This window comes from Bombina bombina, chromosome 6, assembly GCF_027579735.1.
Source record: "Bombina bombina isolate aBomBom1 chromosome 6, aBomBom1.pri, whole genome shotgun sequence".
Taxonomy (NCBI): Eukaryota; Metazoa; Chordata; class Amphibia; order Anura; family Bombinatoridae; genus Bombina; species Bombina bombina.
In genome coordinates, this window is record NC_069504.1 from 1,033,266,797 (window position 1) to 1,033,287,596 (window position 20,800).

At 38.2% G+C, this 20,800-nt stretch overlaps 1 protein-coding gene across 1 annotated transcript in view; it reads left to right on the forward strand.

The window, feature by feature from the left end:
* The first annotated feature begins 2,119 nt into the window (after positions 1-2,119).
* PWWP2A (PWWP domain containing 2A) overlaps positions 2,120-20,800 on the forward strand; it is a 290,650-nt gene continuing 271,969 nt past the window's right edge. Inside the window, exon 1 of the mRNA XM_053718774.1 lies at positions 2,120-5,869. Within this exon, the coding sequence (XP_053574749.1) occupies positions 2,202-5,869 (3,668 nt within the window). The 5' untranslated portion in view covers positions 2,120-2,201. The remainder of the gene's footprint in view (positions 5,870-20,800) is intronic.

Below are 20,800 nucleotides of genomic sequence, written 5' to 3' on the forward strand. Positions count from 1 at the left end.
GGATAGAGAGAAAAAGAGGGGGGATAGAGAGAGCAAAAGAGAGGGAGAGAAACAGCAAAAGAGAGGGGGAGAAAGGGGAGAGAGACAGCAAAAGAGATGGGAGAGAGAGCAAAAGAGAGGGGGAGACCGCAAAAAAAGGGAGAGATAAACAAAGAAAGTGCGAAAGAGGGGGTAGAGAGGGGGAGAGAGAGAGCAAAAGAGAGGGTAGAGAGAGCAAAAGAGAGGGGGAGAGAGAGCGCAAAAGAGAGGGGGGGAAAGAGAGAGAGCAAAAGAGAGGGGAGGGAGAGAGCAAAAGAGCATAAGAGAGGGGGGAGAGAGCAAAAGAGAGGGAGAGAGAGATCAAAAGAGAGGGGGAGAGAGACAGCAAAAGAGAGGGGGGGAGAGACAGCAAAAGAGAGGGGGATAGAGAAAGCAATAGAGAGGGGGATAGAGAAAGCAAAAAAGAGGGAGAGAGAGCAAAAGAAATGGGGTGAGAGAAAGCAAAGAGAGGGAGGAAAAGAGAGGGAGGAGAGAGCAAAATAGAGGGGAGAGAGAGATCAAAATAGAGGGATAGAGACAGCAAACGAGAGGGGGAGAGAGAAAGCAAAAGAGAGGGGAGAGAGAGCAAAATAGAGGGGGGACAGTGCAAAAGAGGGGAGAGAGAGCGTGCAAAATAGAGGGGGGAAAAGAGAGGGGGAGAAAAAGAGCAAAAGAGAGGGGAGAGTGCAAAAGAGAGGGGGGAGAGAAAGAGAGCAAAAAAGAGGATAGAGAGCAAAAGAGAGGGGGGAGAGAGAGCAAAAGAGAGGGGGAGAGAGACAACAAAAGAGAGGGGGGAAAGAGAGCAAAATAAAGTGTAGAGAGAGAGCAAAAGAGGGGGATAGAGAGAGCAAAATAGGTGTGATAGAGAGAGAGAGAAAGAGAGAGAGCAAAAGAGAGGGGGGGAGAGAGCAAAAGAAAGGGGGGGAGAGAGAGAGCAAAAGAGAGGGGGAGAGTGCAAAAGAGAGGGGTTAGAGAGAGCACAAAAGAGAGAGAGGGGGGAGAGAGAGAGCAAAAGAGAGGGGAGAAAGAGCAAACGAGAGGGAGAGAGACAGCAAAAGAGAGGGGAGAAAGAGGAGAGACAGAGCAAAAGAGGGGGGAAAGAGAGCAAAAGATTGGGGAAGAGCGCAAAAGAGGGGAGAGAGCGTGCAAGAGAGAGGGGGAGAAAAGAGTGGGAGAGCAAAAGAGAAGGGAGAGAAAGCAAAAGAGAGGGAGACAGCAAGAGATGGGGAGAGAGCAAAAGAGGGGGGAAAGAGAGCAAAAGAGGGGGGATGGAGAGAGCAAAAGAGAGGGAGAGAGACAGCAAAAGAGAGGGGGAGAGAAAGAGAGTGCAAAAGAGAGGGAGGAAAATAGAGAGGGGAGAGAGAGAACAAAAGAAAGGGGGGAGAGAGCAAAATAGAGGGGGGAGAGAGAGAGCAAAATAAAGAGAGAGAGCAAAAGAGGGGGGAAGAACAAAAGAGAGGGGGATAGAGAGAGCAAGGGGTGGAACAGCTGTACTGCAAAAAATGGCCCAGGTACACAGGCTTTAGGACATATATACTGTGTATATATATATATATATATATATATATATATATATATATATATATATATATATATATATATGCGCACTGGGTCTTCTGAACATTAATTAAATTAATAGAAAAGTAAAACAATTTCCACCTATTAACATTTAAACATAAATTAATAAAAGTACTTTAAAAAAATGTCTGATTAGTTGTAATTACTGACTTTTTGCAGCTTATCCATGTTTTAATTTCAAGTTGAAAATGAAATATTTCTAATAATAATAATTATATGATGTGCACATCTGCTAAATTACAGATGAATAGCTCGCCGCTTAACATTGAGAGACCATGAGCGAGTGATTGATAACCGTATTACCCAATTGTCTTTAGGACTGTACTTTGATTGATATATTCCACAGCCAGCAGATACAAAGATTCACATCCTTATGACCAATAGAAATACAGCTTTCTTTTTACAGGGGAAATTTTATCTCATTGGAGGGAACAATGGCCAATGAGAAGTACCCGCTGGTTCTTATTTTGATTGACATTTAGCTAAGTGAATACAGCCAATAGAAACTTATTTTGGTGTGCCATGGGCGGGATAATTTCTAGTCTCTCAGGAGTAGAAGGCCAAGGATCGATTCGCCCGAGTAAGGGGGAGAAGCGTAAGAGAAAATGGCGGCCGCTGCTGGTGCGCCTGGGACAGGGGATGGAGGAGAAGCTGAGCCGGAAAGCGAGCCGATCGCCGGAGATGGCATATATTCATCGCCGGAGCAGACGGTGCATGAGCCGCAGCGACTCCCGGGTGCTACGGAGCAATCGGAGCTGATTCCCATTCAGCATGGGATTGACCCCGACCAGCAGCAAAAGGTTGATATGCAACAGGGATGGCTGGAGCAGAGTCTTTGCTCACAGGACGTGGTGCAGGATAATACTGGGCCTGTACTGCATGGAATCACAGAACACGAGCCTCTCCAGGGTGTATCTGATGTTGTGCTGGGGCCTGCGACCCTCCTTTCTGTGCCAAGGCCAGTTTCAGAGGCACTATGTCAGTCAGTGGTGCAGGTAACCGGGGACAGAGCGATGGAGTATGAGGATTGCCAGGAAGTGCCGATGATGGATACGGAATCCATACAGTTGGTGTACTATGATGGGTACCAGAGTATCCCAGAAGTCGAACAGCACGTTGTGCCTGTTCCATTGGATCCAAACCTTTCTGACCCAGAGTCATTTCCAGTAGAGATAAACTGTGGCTTTGAGGTGGTGGATGGAATCGGTGAGTTAACTGCTAGTACAGAAGAACATCCCACTCATAAGTACACGCTAGAGACAGTTCCTGCAGAATTAGGGCACAATATTAAGGAGAGCATAAACGTTTATCCTGAGGTACCACTGATTTCCACTGAAGACAGTATCACAGAGATGGTGGTTCCAACTAAGTGTGACATCCCAATACTCACCACTGCGGGGGAAATGGTTACCACTGAGTTAGTGACAACCAATGCAGGAGTATTGCTTTCTGCTGAGGAGATGATGGCAGAGATCAGTCATGCAGGAGTAATAATGATTCAAGCTGAGGATAAAATGGAAGAGATCACCCCTACAGATGCAGTAAACATACCTGAAGATAGAATGCTAGTAGAGAATCCAAATGACAAACCAATGGCAGAGTTATATCATGCAGACATTGAGCTGCCATCTGGAGAAGGTGGACTGTCTGCTGAGAGTATGCTAGAAGTTGCTTCTTCACTAGAGCAGCATGTTAATGAGAGCATAGAAGAGGGAATTTCTGCTGAAGTAACACTGCAAATAGATGAGGGTGCACCAGAAGTTGTCTGTGCTGGTTTAGAACTAAATGCTGTGGAGAATATGTCAGAAATTAGCCCTTCAGGTACTGTTTTTTACAGTGATGTGTCAGAAAACATTTCAGCTGGGGTGGAGCTGTTCACTGGGATGATAATGGATGAAATTACCCCTGAAGTATCTATGATTCACACTAAGAGTGAGGAAGAGAATCTTTCTAAAGTAGAACAAAGTGTTGATGAGAGTATAGTAGAAAGCCTCCCAGTTGTAATAGAGTTGCCTATTGAGGAGAGTAGTGTCAAGATATGCCCTGTTGGAATAAAACTACCCACTGATGAGGGTGTGGTAAACATAAACTTTACAGGAGCTGTTCTTACTGAGAACATGGAAGAGGATAGCACCTCTGGGGTTCAGCTACCCACCAAAGAGAGGGCAGAAGTGATGCTTTCTTCAGGAATACAATTATCACCTAAGGTGAGAATATCTGACATTCTTCCCTCTGTATTAGAACTACCAACTGAGGTGCCTTTGGAAGAAATCATACACACAGGAGCTGTGCTTTCCACTGAAAACACTGGAGAGATAGTTGTTGGAGTAGAATACCCCTATGTAGAGAGTAAGCTTGATATCCTTCCTGCTGGAATACAACTGTCTACTGTTGAGAGTATTGTAGAAACTTTGCCTGCTGCAGTTAACTATCATACAGAGGAAGATATGTCAGATAACACCCCTGCAGTTAAATTGGCTACTGGGGAAAGTATCACAGAAGTCACCCCTTCTGGAGTAGAATTGGCCACTGAGGAGAATGTGCTGGAACCCTCTGCTGCAATACAATATAATTCAGAAAAGAGCACTGCAGAGACATTCCCAGTTGCAGAACAACATTATATTGAGAGTGTAACAAAAACACTCCCTGCCACATTACAGTGTCATTCCAAGGAGAGTATGGCAGAGTTGGTTGCTGCTACAGTTGAACATCATACTGAGGATAGTATGGCAGACTCCTTCCCCACTAGAGTAAATTTAGCCAATGATGAAAATATCTCAGAGACATTGTTTACTGGTGGAGAATTGGCAGATAAGAGTTTGATAGAGTCATTACCTCTTGGAGTAGATGAAGGTAGTATGACTCCAGCCTTCTTTGCTGTAGTAGATCAGTCTTCTGAAGATAGTATAGATATCTCTTTAGTGGACAATCAACATAAAGTTGAGGCTATGGACATCGGTCATAATTCTTCTGAGAATGAGGATAGTGTTTCAAATGCAATTTTAATTGGGTTTGAATACGTGCAGAAACCTGTTTCTGAAAATGTTGACTTTTTATCAGAAAATGTGTCAGAGACTACAGTAAGTGTAAAAGTCTATTGTGATAAACAAAACTCAGACACTAGCAAAACATCTGATACTGCTTGCGAAGAAATGGTCCCTGTGTCAAAATCTATGAATGAGGAATTTAAGCCTGCTACTTCAGGGAGAGACAATTTGTTTCAGTTAGAAACTAGTCTGTTGGATCATGTCTCTACTTCTTGTTCTGATACTGTTTGCGAAGAAATGGTCCCTGTGTCAAAATCTATTAATGAGGAATTTAAGCCTGCTACTTCAGAGAGAGACAATTTGTTTCAGTTAGAAACTAGTCTGTTGGATCATGTCTCTACTTCTTGTTCTGATACTGTTTACGAAGAAATGGTCCCTGTGTCAAAATCTATTAATGAGGAATTTAAGCCTGCTACTTCAGGGAGAGACGATTTGTTTCAGTTAGAAACTGGTCTGTTGGATCATGTCTCTACTTCTTGTTCTGTGGATGAGGAAACATTTGTAATTAGTGAAAAAATGGAGATAGTTTCAGAGCCTGCTCAACATTTATATGTGGAGTCTAACATACAGGAAACAAATGTCCACCTTCATTCTGTGCCTAAAGAAACCCCTGGTCAGCTTGAACTTGATACTAAAATGAGGGACAGCTCCTGTATGCTAGTGACAGAAATAAATATTGAACCTGCCACTGAAGTGACAAGACATATAGTTATTGAGGATAACAGTATGCCGGTGGAATGTTTGCATAACCATGAGTTAATCTCTTTGAGAACAGACATGGAAATTAATGAACATGATCAGATAAACACAGCTATTTTAACAGAGGGAGCTTGCCATCCTCAAACTGATCATGACCAGTTTTATGGGGATAAACCTTCAGAAAAAAATGATTTAATGGAGCCTGTTGCCAAGGATACCATGTTGAGGGATGATAGTGTATCTATAATCGTCTCTAAAATACCAGAGTCTGATGGCCATATTAACCAGAACATGGAGGAGCAAAATGTTTGTTCCACTAGTGTTCTTGGCGCTGATGCACGTTTGAATGACTCTGAACTCTGCCAGTTTACATCCGATGAACCTGCAGTGAGAGGGGAAATGGATGACTTGATTCCTGGTTCTAAAGTTCAGGTCACACTGGATCACATTATCCAGGATGCCTTAGTGGTTTCCTTTCGTCTTGGAGAAAGAATCTTCTCAGGGGTTCTAATGGATCTGTCCAAAAGGTATGTGTGATAACTGTATATATCGTATGTGGGATGTGCATGTACCTTCAAAGTGTGATGACTGAATTGAGTATAGTTTAACTTAACTCATTTGCTCCAGCTTCCTTTTTCTGCAAGCCTAATACTTTTCTCCCCCCCCCCCCCATAATCGGTATGCTTATTTCCATACAATAAACAGGTGAAGTCTGAGGCCAAGTCAGCTCTGAAAAGTATGGAATAGTCAGTAGTTAAGTTTTAATCTTTGGAAAGACAGGGAATAAAGCCTGGATATGGAAGGGTGGGTAATTTGCTTCACACAAATTTTATAAAGTATCACTTCTTTTTTTTAAAAAAAAGAAAAAGTTATGGCTAACACTGTATATAATAATCCACACAATTGTTTAATTTTCTTCTTTCAGATTCCTTTAGTAGTTTACACTACCTCTGTGTTCTAACACCAATTAGCAGTATTACCTGTTGCTTTAATGTTGTGTAATTTCTAAGGAAACTATAATTTAAAAAGTACGATTCGCAGAAATGAATGCACCCTGGAACATGGAGAAAATAAAATGCACAACCACTCGTTACAATTTGTTAGAAAATAGTAAAAGTAAAGTCCAAATTAAACTTTCATGATTTGGATAGGTCATGTTATTTTAAATAACATTCTAATTTACTTGATTTATCCTCAAATTTCCTTTGTTCCTTTGGTATTCTTAGTTTAAAGACCAACCTAGATATGCTCATATGCTAATTTCTAAGCCTTTTAAGGCCGCCTCTTATCCGAATGCATTTGACAGTTTTTCACAGCTAGAGGGCATTAATGTGTTTCATATAAATAACATTGTGCTCACAAACGTGGAGTTGAGTCAGTACTAATTGCCTGATTTGCAAGTCTGTCAAAAGATCTGAGATAAGGAAGCTTAGATACAATGCAATGCAATTACAGAGGTAAAAAGTGTATTTCTATAACAGTGTTGGTTATGCAAAATTGGGCAATGGTAAATAAAGGATTGTCTATCTTTTTAAACAATTAACTATTTGTACTAACTTTATTTTGTAACATGGGTAATTGTGTGCAGTATTTTTAAGCCCCACTCTATGGTCCTTCAGTTTATCAAGATAAATAGCTCTTGAAATAATTTGCTTTTCTAACTTTTTTGAGAGACCTTGGAGTACTGTGGAGACTTCTTAGAAAATCTTGCCATAGTGGAGAGTTTTAAATCGTTGGGCCCTGATAGCGTACTAGATGCATACCATGCTGGCAATTGCACACATGGTAACTACAGTTATCAGCATGAGATGCTCAAATAGACAATATGAGATTCTTATGCTCCCATTCTAATCATACATGGGCAGTATAGGAGTTTAAAAATGTAATGAAGGGGTTTTCAAACCTGTCTGCAGGCCTCCCTAACAGGCCAGATTTTCAGAATATCTGAACTGGAGCACAGGCGAAATAATCATCTGATTAGTAAACATGGTTATTAGCCTGCTGTCACGCAAGGTAATCCTGAAAATCTGGGGTGTTAGGGAGACTGAGGACAGGTTTGAAAACCATCATGTAATGTAATATCTCCACACCAATGCTGGAATGCAGGAATCAAAGCTAAGGAGCCGGCCCATTTTTGTTTCAGCACCATGGATAGTGCTTGCTGATTGGTGGCTACATTTAGCCACCAATCAGCAAGCGCTGCAGGTGCTGAACCAAAAATGGTCTGGCTCGTAAACTTACATACATTTCTGCTTTTTAAATAAAGATACTAAGAGAACGAAGAAAAAAAATAGGTGTAAATTAGAAAGTTGCTTAAAATGTTATTCTCTATCTGAATCACAAAAGAAAAAAAATTCAATTTGTATCACTTTAATCTTTCTGAGCTCTAACATTCAAATACTTTCAACCCCTGTTGGGTTTTAATAAATGTGTTTGAAACTTAGGAGCTACACATGATGCTGTGTTACCAGCTGTGCATCTTTTAAGAGCCATGGAATTATATTACAATATATGGCAGATTAATCCAAATACATAGGAGTCAGAAGTAGAATTCTTGCAATGGCTCTCTGGAGCTGCTGTTCCCCGATATGGAAACTAAAGAAGACACAATATTAAAATGCTTTAGACTGACATTGTCCTACTGTTTTGGAGCTGAACAGTGGTATTCCGTCAGTCAAGGTCAGCATATCTACATAGCCAACAAATTCAGTTTAGGATCTGCAGTGTATTTCCACTCTGGAACTGAATTTAAAGGGATATTAAACCCACATTTTTGCTTTTATGATTCAGGAAGAGCATGCAATTTGAAGCAACCTTCTAGTTTACTCCTATGAATTTTTCTTGGTTCTTTTGTAATCTTTATTTGAAAAAGTAGGAATGTAAGTTTAGGAGACGGACCATTTTCGATTCAGCACCCTGGGTAGCGCTTGCTGATTGGTTGCTACCCTGGGTGCTGAATCGAAAATGGTCTGGCTCCTAAACTTACATTCCTACTTTTTCAAATAAAGATTACAAAAGAACCAAGAATGACCTAGCTCCTAAGGTGACATTTCTGCTTTTAAAATAGATACCAAAAGAATGAAGAAACATTGATAATAGGAGTAAATTAGAAAGTTGCTTAAAAATGCATGCGCTATCTGAACCATGAAAGAAAAAGTGGGTTTCATATCCCTTTTAACTGTGTGTTTAAATGACCATTGAATACATTAGAATTGCATAATCAACAAGTGCATAATAAGACAATGAACAGCAGACTTTTTCTGAAACATTTTTAAATGTTAATTTTGCCAGTCTCCTGTATCATGTGATAGCCACCAGCCAATCACACACTCGTATACCAGGTGTGCTAGCTGGAGACGCTGGTTCAGCTTGTATCAGTCGTTGGTATCTTCCTCTCCTTCCTCGGTTGTATGACTCTAGGTGCAAAATAGTGGTGCTGAAATATCTGACAATACACCATACAAAGGTGAATATCTACTCACAGTGTATATTGCAGGTTACCGGCTCCTTCCCAATATGAAAAGACAATATCACAGATTCAGTAAAAAAGTTTGTCTTTATTTGGCTCAACGCAAAAGCGTTTCAATGGTCCCAGCCGTCTTTCTCAAGAGCAATAAAAGTGCTTTACAAACCAAAGCATGCTTTTCCAACATATTTACATTTACACACACACACACACACATATATATGTGAATGAAGGAAGGCACTCTCTGCTCTTTTAAGTAAATAGTTTAATAAATCAAGTGTGACGTTTCGGGGGACACTCCCCTTCCTCAGTCTGAGGAAGGGGAGTGTGTCCAGGTGATGCTCAGATGATGGTTAGAATTATTTTAGCAATAAAGTATTTTTTAATTAAGGTATGTACATTATTTTTTAGACATGCTATTGCTGACTACATATACTACAGTATAGTGTAAATATAAGTTTATTTTATGTACTGGGAAACCAAAAATTAGTGTGACTCACTTTGTTGCTATATTCGCTTTATTGAGGTGGTCTGGAACCGAACACGCAATATCTCCGAGGTATGCCTGTATATGAAGTAAATAAGCTGGAAAAAATATTAGCTTTTTCAAAAATCACAAGTTTTCAAACAACATATTTAGGTTATTTATTATAGGCTTGCTAAATATTGTTAAGTAACTTTTTGTTCTCAAATAACAATAAACCATTTTAAGCAAGTAGTACAACTAGGAGGAGAGAGGTAATATGATAAAACATTTTTTATAAAAATAAAATTTAATTACAATATAAACAAAAAATAACAATTTTAAATTGTGACCATGCACATGACCCCCAAGGCAGAACATACAGTGATCTGAGATGTCATCACAGAAAATGCAGCATGTCTGCAGAAAGAACAGGAGACATGCAGGAACTGTTAGTGCTTTACCCCAAGGCAGAACATACAGTGATCTGAGATATCATCGCAGAAAATGCAGCATGTCTGCAGAAAGAAAAGGACACATGCAGGAATTGTTAGCGCTTTAACTTTGTAGCACTGGCAGTTCTCTTCAAACAGAGCTGTGCTCTGGCTGCACTGTGTAAGTTTTCCATAACACAGTTCATCCAGAGCAAAGTGCTGTTTGAAGTGAACGGTCAAATATGCAGTAGCCCTGCAAAGCAGCAGCGCATTGATTGTTTACTGGCTCTCAGATATTTTTTTTTCAAACCCGCTCCTAGCCTTTCCCAATCTGCAAAACTGTTTGTTCTGAATGTAAGACGTTCGTATGAGCATTGAATCTTTTTTTTTTATTGCTACACTTCTATGTTAGACCAAGAGAAAAGGAAACAAATTTATTCAAGAGACATTTTACAATATCTTTTTTTTTTTGTTTGCAGCTAATTTGCAATGCAATTTTCAACTACTGCACTATATTATAAAATGTTAAAAAGTGCTTTATTCTTCAGTTAACCAACCAACCCATTGCAATTGAACTGGTGCCTTAGTGTAACTGCCTAAATTAAAATGGAATTTTATTTAAAAATGACCTGCAGAAAAATTTTCACTAACAAAATCTCATCACAAAAAGTGAAGAAAACTTCTACCTCTGGGGTGCTTTAACTTTGTAGTGCTGCTCCACATTAGACAGTTCTCTTCAAACAGAGCTGTGCTCTGGCTGCACTGTGTAAGATTTCCTTAGCACAGTGCATCCATAGCAAAGTGCTGTTTGAAGTGAGCAGTCAAATATACAGTAGCGCTGCAAAGCAGCAGCGCATTGCTTGTTGACTGTCTCTCAGAGAATTCTTTTTCAAACCCGCACCCTAACCTTTCCCAGTCTGCAAAGCCGTTGATTCTGAATGTAAGACGTTAGTATGAGCATTGCATCTTTTTTATTACTACATTTCTATGTTAGACCAAGAGAAAAGGAAACAGATTTATTCAAGAGACATTTTAAATTTTTCTTTTTTTGAATGCAGCTAATTTGCAATGCAATTTTCAACTACTGCACTATATTATAAAAACTTTAAAAATTGCTTTATTCTTCAGTTAACCAAAACATTGCAATTGAACTGGCGCCTTAGTGTAACCGTTTAATTTAAAATTGAATTTTATTTAAAAATCACCTGCAGAAAATGTTTTCACTAAAAAAATCTCATTGCAGAAAGTGAAGAAAAGTTCTGCCTCTGAGCACATGACAAATTGTCTTAGAGCTAAAGTACTAATGGTCCACTGATTTTTGATGGTTCAAATTCTTTAACAGGTGGACCATTCATAGCAATCATTAACAAGTCAAGCAGTCCTCTTGCATAGATGATCAATATTTATTTTTAATAACATTCTTGTTACTGAGCCTTCATTCACAACAGACAGTGGAGACTGGGAGCAACAATACAATACCCAGCAACTGTGTCAAGATTGGAAAACGTACATCAGTACAAAGTGCAAGCTGAAGAGGCTCAGACACCCTTTTCCCAGGACTTTAAACCCATACCACTCATTAAGGAGAGACGACAGAGAATCCTCAAATATTGGGATTTAGGATTCCTAAAGTGGTAGTGGTTTCTGAAATTCCAAACTCCCAGGAGCAGTTCGATTTACCGGGCCTACTGGATGTGCTTGATGTGCACTGTTCCACTGTTTTTTGTCTGTTTTTTGTCTCAAGAACCTCTCCAAAAAAAAAATAACAGTGTTAGGGCTGCAACAACTAATCGGTAAGATTGATCATAAAAATAGTTGTCAAAAGAATCTCATTATCAATTAGGCGGTCAGCGATTAGTTGGTTAATTGTATAGCACCAGCTGCTTCAATCCGATGAACTCCTGCACATGGTATTGTGCAAACATTTTTATTTATTATATTTTTTTTTCTATCCGATTAATCGGATGATTATTGTCCGATTAATCGGATAGAAAAAAAGATTAAAAAAATAAACAAATTCAATTTTTTTTGCACAATCTTAGTTGCAGTAGATCATCAGATTAAAGCAACTGGTGCTGTGCAACTGACCAACTATTCGCTGACCACCTAATTGATAATGAGATTTGTTGACAACTATTTTTATTATCAAACTTACCGATTAGTTGTTGCAGCCCTAAACAGCGTCAATATTTCGTTTTTCCTTTCTGAACAAAGGAAATTGAAGTGCTACCCATTCCATGTGATTGCATATCCTGAAATAGGTTTATTTCTAACACTTCAATAAAATGACTGTCTTCATGCTGTCCTTAAAGGGACACTGAACACATTTTTTTTTCTTTTGTGATTTAGATAGAGCATGCAATTTTAAGAAACTTTATAACATACTCCTATTATTTTTTCTTTGTTCTCTTGCTATCTTTATTTGTTTTTGTTTTGTTTCAGAACTGTGGACATCAATTTATCCACCAATCAGCAAGGACAACCCAGGTTGTTCACTAAAAATGGGCCAGCATCTAAACTTACATTCTTGCAGTTCAAATAAAGATACCAAGAGACTGAAGAAAATTGGAGTAAATTAGAAAGTTGATTAAAATTGCATGTTCTATCTGAATCACAAAAGAAAAAAATTGGGTTCAGTGTCCCTTTTAAGTGTCATTAAAGAGCAATGCAACACAAACATTTTCTTTAGTGATTCAGGCAGAACATGCAATTTAATTTTTTCCCCTAATTTATTTCTATTATCAAATTTGCTTTCCCATGATGTTCTTTGTTGAAGAGATATCTAGGTAGGCATCTTTAGCACTACATGGCAGTGTTGCTATCTAGTGCTCTTGCGAATGGATAACATTCTTACTAAACTGCTGCCATATAGTGTCCCAGATATAAGATACCAAGAAAACAAGACAAATTCATAATAGAAGTAAATTAGAAAATAGTTTAAAATTGCATGCTCTGTCTGACTCATGAAATAAAAACTTTGGTTTTCATTTCCCTTTAAGGTATCGAAGAGAGGATATTGTATTTTTCATTTGAAAAAATGAGAGGCTCTTAATGATCCCAATGTAATCCAGGAGAAAATGAAGCCGGCGAACATCTTAATAATATCTTAATGCTGCTCAGGTTGCAGAGAAAACTCTCTTTATCTGCTGCAACACTTAACAGATGCAAAGTTACACATTCCCAGTCTATTTCAAGTGCTGAGAGTGCACTTACCCATCTTACAGATTGCAAATATTTTAAATTTGATTAGTTTTAGGTGCAAATCTGCAGCTATTTATTGCAGCTGCTGCATCCTCTTTGAAGAGTAGTGGTAAAACGTGTACAAGGTTTTTAAATCCGTCAAGGTCTTCAATATGTTGATGGTTTCTCACTGAACATAATACACTTAGGCTCAGTCTATGGGCAATATGGTGGACACCAATAATGTGTGCAGCTTTCTGCCTTAGCCTCTGGACTAGGCCAGTCTCTGAGCCAATCATGTTTGCTGCACCATCTGTGCCAATCACATTGAGCTTGTAGGATGTAAGGCAATATGAAAGTCCATTTAATTCTGCAACCTTGTAAGGGTTAAGTTACTGTTTTTTTTAAAAAATATCTAACATACAAGATACAATCTTTGACACCAACTTTGTCAGTTGAACAATCAAGCATCAAACGTACAAATTTAGCCTGTTTTAGCTCACAGATCAGTTCTTTTATATTGCAATTATAATTGCAATGCTTGATATAAAAAAAAAAAATCTTTTTTTTTTTTTTTTTATTAGTTTTTGTATTCATCATCCATTTCAAGATTCAATTAGCCAGTTCTCTTGAAGAGACCTTCAAAATCTGTAAATGGCCTGTTGTTTTTTGCAAAGTAATAGGCAACCGAGAAAAGGCTTCTCAAATGTTCAAACATACTGTCCTCCATTCTGTTTATGCAAAGCGCCATGTGGGGGGGGGGTACTCTTTGGAACTAACTTTGTGCTTTTAGCTTTAGCACAACTCGTGGTGTTTGGATTTTCTATATTTTTCTAAAGGTCTCCAACTTGAAGGTTTCCATAAAGCCTTCACAACTTTTAACCTCTGTGATTACCTTGTATCAAAGATTATTTTGTCAGCCCCCTGATTATGGGGCTATTTATTATCTATTGACTTGCATTTTAGCCAATTGGTGCAGTGTCATCCACAACCCACGGGCGAGAACACAATGTTATCTATATGGCCCACATGAACTAGCAGTCTCCTGTTGTAAAAAACGAATAAAAAAGCATGTGATAAGAGGCTGCCTGTAGTGGCTTAGAAACAGGCAGAAGTTTAGAGGTTTAAATGTTATAAAGTATATTCATATAACAATGTTGGTTGTGCGAAGCCGGGAAATGGGTAGTAAAGGTGTTATCTATCTTTTTAAACAGTTACAATTTTGGTGTTCCCTTTAAGTGTTATGCTTCAGGGCCTAGTTTCTCAATCGGTGGATTCAATGCATTGGGGTACTTGGAGCATTGATGTTTTACATGAATTTGGTTTTATAAAGCTGCGCAGGGGGACACACCTGGGAATCCTTACAAAGCAATCTTTTTCATAAGGGCAATATGGACGTGCTTCCCGCACTACTGAAAGCGCTTGTGTGCCTGAGAGTGTGCTGAGCCATATAGGTGTTGTGGAACTGTGCACGTGTAAAAACTGCTCAGGCTCAGTAGAATTTTGGCCATGCATCACTCATCTTAATGGAGCAGGTGGTACGGCTTTTCATTGATAATACTGCCCTATATCTCAACAAAGAAAACCATTGTTTTGTAGTTTGGGCAGCCATGGAGACCAGCTGGAGTGCTACTTGTGATTGCTGTGGGCTGTTACTTAAAATGGAATGCAGGGATAGGTGTGTCAGAAAGGCAAGGAGGGAAGCTCAGGAGTGTGCATGTGTCAGCAGCACTATATATGGCAGCAAGAATGTTATCCATTTACAACAGCACTAGATGCAGCACTTTTTCCTGTCCTATACTGCTCCAGGCATGCACGCTACCTACCTAGGTATCTCTAAAACAAAGAATGCCATAAGAGTAAAGCAAATATGACGAGAAGTTAATTGGAATTTTTTAAAACTGTAAGTTCTGACTGAATCATGTCCTTTTTTTTAAAGGGGTATACAAGTTAAAATGTCTGTGTTAAGAGCATTTTATTGCATTATTGGTTGCAAATAACTGTGTTTAACAACTGGTCATGGGTTCAATTAAGTTAGTCAGCTTGGGAGCAGCAATGCTTTACTGGGAGCTAGCTGAACAGATCTGTTCAGCCAACGAGACGTTTGTATGTAGCCACCAACCTTCAGCTTACTCTTAGTGCATTGCTCCTGCCGAGGCTATGCATTTCAACAAAGGATACCAAAAGAACAAATTTCATAATAGAATTAAGTTGAAAATGTTCTTAAAATTGCCTGTGCTATCTGAATCATTAAAGTATAAAACGTTTTAAAAAAATCTACTTTTAGAAGTGTTTAGTGACAAGAATACAGTTGTCTAATAATTTTCATGTTGCAAAGTATTTGTGGACTTAGGGCCAGATTACTAGTGTAGTGCTAAATATCGCTTTTGCGATGTTAGCACTCCACTGAGTAGTACCAGCGCACATTAGTATTACAAGTTGACAGCAATGTGAACATGAGGAAGAATTGCGCTCACGAGAGCGTGCTTCCATAGGCTCCAATGGGATCCCTTATCACTTGCGTGCATAAATTTGCGCTCCGCTCATAATCTGGCCCTTAATGTTTACACTCCCACAAATATAATATATATTAAAAAAAAATACTAATTTCTTAAAAGGGACATTAAGCTAAAGATGAAATCCCTAATCAAATGTTATATACTATGCATATAATAGACAAGCTATGCAAACCGGTTTTGTTTTGCCTGCTTTTACAGTAATTTTTCTGTAATGTGTGTTTTATAATGCAAATAAAAGAGCAGAAACTTTGCATAATAAACTGTTTTGTATGACAGTTGAGATAAAGCTGTTTAAACAGCTGTTTAATGGAGCACGGAAATAGAACAAAGAAGCAGATTTTGACAGCAGATACGAACCCATCGAGTCTGCCCATATTTTCTATAATGTGTAGCTTTGTATGCTATCTAAATTTTTATCCTAGGAATTTTTTTACATCCCCCCGACAAGGTTTGTCTTTAACTTTATTTTAAATAGACAGTCAAAATCAAACTTGTAGGATTCAGATGTCATTTTTTGATACTTTTAAATTCCTGTTTTCAAACTTACTTGGTATCTTGTGTTATCCTTTATTTGGAAATTAATATGTACTTATCGTTTTCTCCTGGGAGCAAGCTGGAGAATTGGTGGCTACACGCTTGTCTCGTCACTAGATGTTTTCTGCTTGTTCCCAGTAGTGCATTGCTGCTCTGGAGTGTTTATTCTCTTTGCTTTGTTTAAGCAGTTATGCACCTGCAATATTATAGAAAAATAAAATGCTCTTACGTGAGATTATTTTATTTTTGCACCTTTTATATTCCTTTTAAGGCACACTGAACACTTGATCTTTACAACACATTTCGGTTGTATTGCTACGGAATTCTATAGCACACAAGTCTAACATTTTAATAACAAATTAACATCTTGCTTGCTGCTATTGTTTTTCAATATCCATACCCCACCTATCATTTGCCTCATTTGGAGGAGACAATCTGAGCTTGAGTCTGTACACAACAAGGCTAGCCACTGCCATGATGTCAGTGTAAACTACATTTTTATCTTGTAGTTATCTGCTAAGGCCAATTAGGAAAAGGATATGTAATAAGGGTTACATTGAGAAGTCAGCAGGGTGCATTTCCAGCTCTGAGAATGAGAAAATCCACAGTTTTCAGAATTTAATAACATGAAAAGGGGCCACATAATGACATTTATATTGCAAAGTTGTTTTACTGGGCAAAGCTAAACATATTTTTTATATATATATATATATATATATATATATATATATATATATATATATATATATATATATATATATATATATATATATATATATATATATAATTGTGCACAAACCATTCCAAGGTACTGGGGGAAGGCAGAAGTGTGTGTGTATGTATGTAACTTTGTTATGATTACATTAAAATTTTATGTCATGCATATAAAAAAAATCGGAATTTTTGTTTCCAGCTTTAAAGGGGACATTAGTGAAATTAAAGGGACATGGAACTGAATTTTTCATTCATGGTTTATTTTAAACAACTTTCCTACTTACTATTATAAACTTTGCTTTGTTCTCTTGGTTTCTTTTGTTGAGGGAGCAGCAATGCACTACTGCCAAATGGCTGAACATATTAAGTAAGCCAATAACAAAACGCATATATGTGCAGCCACCAATTGGCAGCTTAGCACCCTGTAGTGCTTTGCTGTTGCTGAGCCTACCTAGGTATTTTCAACTAAGGATAGGAAGAGTATAAAGCAAATTAGATAAGAGGTAAATTGGAGAGTTGTTTTGAATTATGTGCTCTGTATGAATCCTAAAAGAAACATTTTGGGTTTCATATCCCTTTTAAGCATCTGATGATTTTGTGTGTTTTTTTATTTGTGTTCTGTATGCAATAAATTCTGTAACCTAGGTTTTCAAAATGGTGTAAATCTCCTTAACCAACTATCTGACAGGACAAACACAATGTTAACATACAAGCAAGAGGTATTTCTTCTCACTATTTTTTGTCCTTGTGTGCCTGCATCTTCAATACCATGCTATCTTATTCTTTATAGTAGTGGCTATTACATGCAGTTATATGAAAATGAGTATGTACTGTCCCTTTAACCCCTTACAGCTGGTAGGTTGATAAAAGCTTTACATCTTCATACTGAATGCTGCTATTTTGGAGCTCATGTATTCTTGCTCCCTGTAACAGAATTTCTGACTGTTCTCAGATCAATTATGTTGCCAGATTTTTCACTATTGTGTGCGTCATTTTAGTACACCTTATAGAGCATGAGATTTACATTTATGCAGTTTTTTTTATATACCTAAACATAGGTATAATATGCAAAGGTAGCATTTATAGGAGACACATGGGTAAAAGGCTCTGTCAAGATTTGCACTATTGTAAATCCGCTTTCATGAAGGCAATCTACAAGACAGCTGGACTCCTAGGCTTACATGCTATGGGGTTCAAGGGGGATGACAAAAGGAGTGGATCTGAGGTAAGAAAAGTTTTACATTGTATGAATCCCTGAACAGTAGACTTTTTAAGGAGAGCCTGCAGCTTTGAAAACTAGGGGAGAGTCTTGTGGAGCTAGGCAAATGCTGGAGAATTCGTGTAGATGGGAATGAGGTAACGAGAGAGGAAGTCGTGAGCAGAGTGAAGGGGGCGGGAGGAAGGGTATCTGGAGACAAGGTCTGAGCTATGGGGGCGAGCTGTGTTTGTTTGAGGGCCTTAAATGTCAGGATTTTTTGTTTTATTCTGGAAGTTAAAGAAAGCCAGTGAATGAGAGGTGCAGCAAATGAGGTACGATGTGTAAGAAAGGTTACTGCTGCTTGTGCCCAGCATATTAATATCCCTGGTAGTAAACCATTAATGGAACAGTATTCACCAATTTTCATTTAACTGCATGTAGTAGACACTACTATAAAGGATAATATGCACATATACTAATCTAAAAATCCAATATGAAACCTTTTAAAAACCTACTTAAAAGCCCCCAATTTAGCACTGTTGATGAGCTTAAAGGACCAGTCAACACAGTAGATTTGCAAATTCAACAAATGCAAGATAAGACAATGCAATAGCACTTTGTCTGAACTTCAAATGAGTAGTAGATTTTTTTTCTGACAATTTTAAAAGATGTCTATTTCCACTCCCCCTGTACCATGTGACAGCCATCAGCCAATCCCAAATGCATACACGTACCATGTGACAGCCATCAACCATTCACAAATGCATACACACTTATTCTTGCACATGCTCAGTAGGAGCTGGTGACTCAAAAAGTTTAAATATAAAAAGACTGTGCACATTTTGTTAATGGAAGTAAATTGGAAAGTTGTTTAAAATTAGCATGCTCTATCTGAATCATGAAAGTTTAATTTTGATTGAGTGTCCCTTTAAGCTGCACACCCACAGAAGCAGCAAAGATAGTGGATATATAAGATAAATCCACAGAAAAGAATGCAAATATAGCGCACTCTGTCCAGACTCAAGAGACAAAGAAATTTATGGTTGACAATTAAAATATAACTTTTGTGTACAATTAATAAAATTTGTACACGCAATAAAAATTTAACAGTGAGACGCCATCTAATGGATACAGGTTGATGCCTTTAATATATCAATATCAAAAGGGCCACAAACTTATAATAATAAATGATCAAGCCGCCTATTCTCTAGCAGTGGGATAGAGTAACTGGAGAAAATAAGGAGTATGTAATATAAATGCAGACTTACACTACAGGTGACCACGCTAGTATATATGGCCACTCTGTCAGTGTAAAGTTGCTGTTAGAGCTGATATAGCAAGGCCAATAATGTTTGGTACTGTATGTGTCAAACTAGTAGCCATCAGTGTACAGCACGATAGACATGATAAATCTTATTGATGTATAAGTAAGTCCACTGACGCTGTCAAAATTACGAGCAAAAATGGTCATCTAGTGAATACAATAGTTGCATCCGCAGTCAACAGTGGGGTAATAAAATAATATTGTGGACGTCGCCACAAATTGGAATAGTGGCTAGCATATACTAGGAAGTCAATTTGACCGTAGTGCAATAACTATACACTAAAATTTCATGGTGAAGATAATATTCACCTTCAGATATTAGAGTAGTGTAGGGGTGTGTGTAGTGCTTATACACGTGAGTATGCATAGTAATAAACTGACTTCTGGGCTAGAGTATGTAACTAATTAGGTAAACCTTAATGTGCACAATTGTTTGCAACAGTTATGCCAATATGTGGTTTAGATGCACATCTGGTAAAGATGATATAAAAGGGATGTCTCTAGGTTAATACAGCGTGGCCAGTTTACACAAGTCTATATATTTGGCGATTATGAAGTTTGTACACATAAGGATCCTATAATAAGGGTAATGTTTACCTTGACTCTTGTGATAGATATAACATTAGTCTAATATAATATATAGTGCTTGTACATTAGAATATAGGTAATCCCTGGCTATTTTGGAAGCTATAGTTTTTTGCAACCGTGTTGCCTTGGGGTGGTCTCTGTTACCCATCAGGTGTGTTAATATAAATATTTGTACTCTTGGTTAATGTAGCCTAGCTAGTTGAAACGTGAATTAAATCTGCCGGTATCCCGTAGTTCTCACCTAGTAAATGCAAATTCTGTGCTATAATGCTTGTCAAAATGATATAATCAGGCTATGCACATTATCACTGAAATAATAGCACTCAGCAACAGTACATAAGGGAACTACGGATCTGAATCTAGCCTAATGACGTCTAACTAGAGCGTCCCACATATAACCGCTTAATGCAATATAGCTAGCACCAATAAAGGTTTAAGAGGTGGACTCAACAAGATGAGTCTCAGCAATGTTAGTTTAAAAGCGTCTCTGAAGAAACTGCTGACGTGTTTCGCCTGTGCGGGCTTTTTCAAAGGCAGCAAGCCGCCCGTTGTGAAGGAATTTAAGTGCAGCGGTAACTGGAAGTTCCGCCTCTTCTAAAAATCAATTGGATTGGAGAGTTATCAATCAACTCGGACATATTTAGTCACTTTCTGAAGGTGGTATATACCACCTGTGCTCAATTTTGAGGTACTAATAGGTGATATTGTGGATTGTATGGATATGTGTCCCCAGTATCCTATTGATCTATCTTGCTGGTTTATCACGTATTGGATTGGATATGTTAATACGAAAGGACTCTCACCCATTAGTAATAATAACTAGGATGAATCTAAACTATACTAAAGAGAGAGTGGGATCAATTATTACTAATGGATAGATCTGGAACATACTGAAAAAAGAATATGATGGATGTGGGTATAGGGGGGATACCTCTAATAGATAATCGTACTTCATGGGAATTACACAATTCAAGAGATGAAATACATGGAGTAATAAGATGTCAAAGAAATAAAATTGAATATTAAGTGAAAAGGATG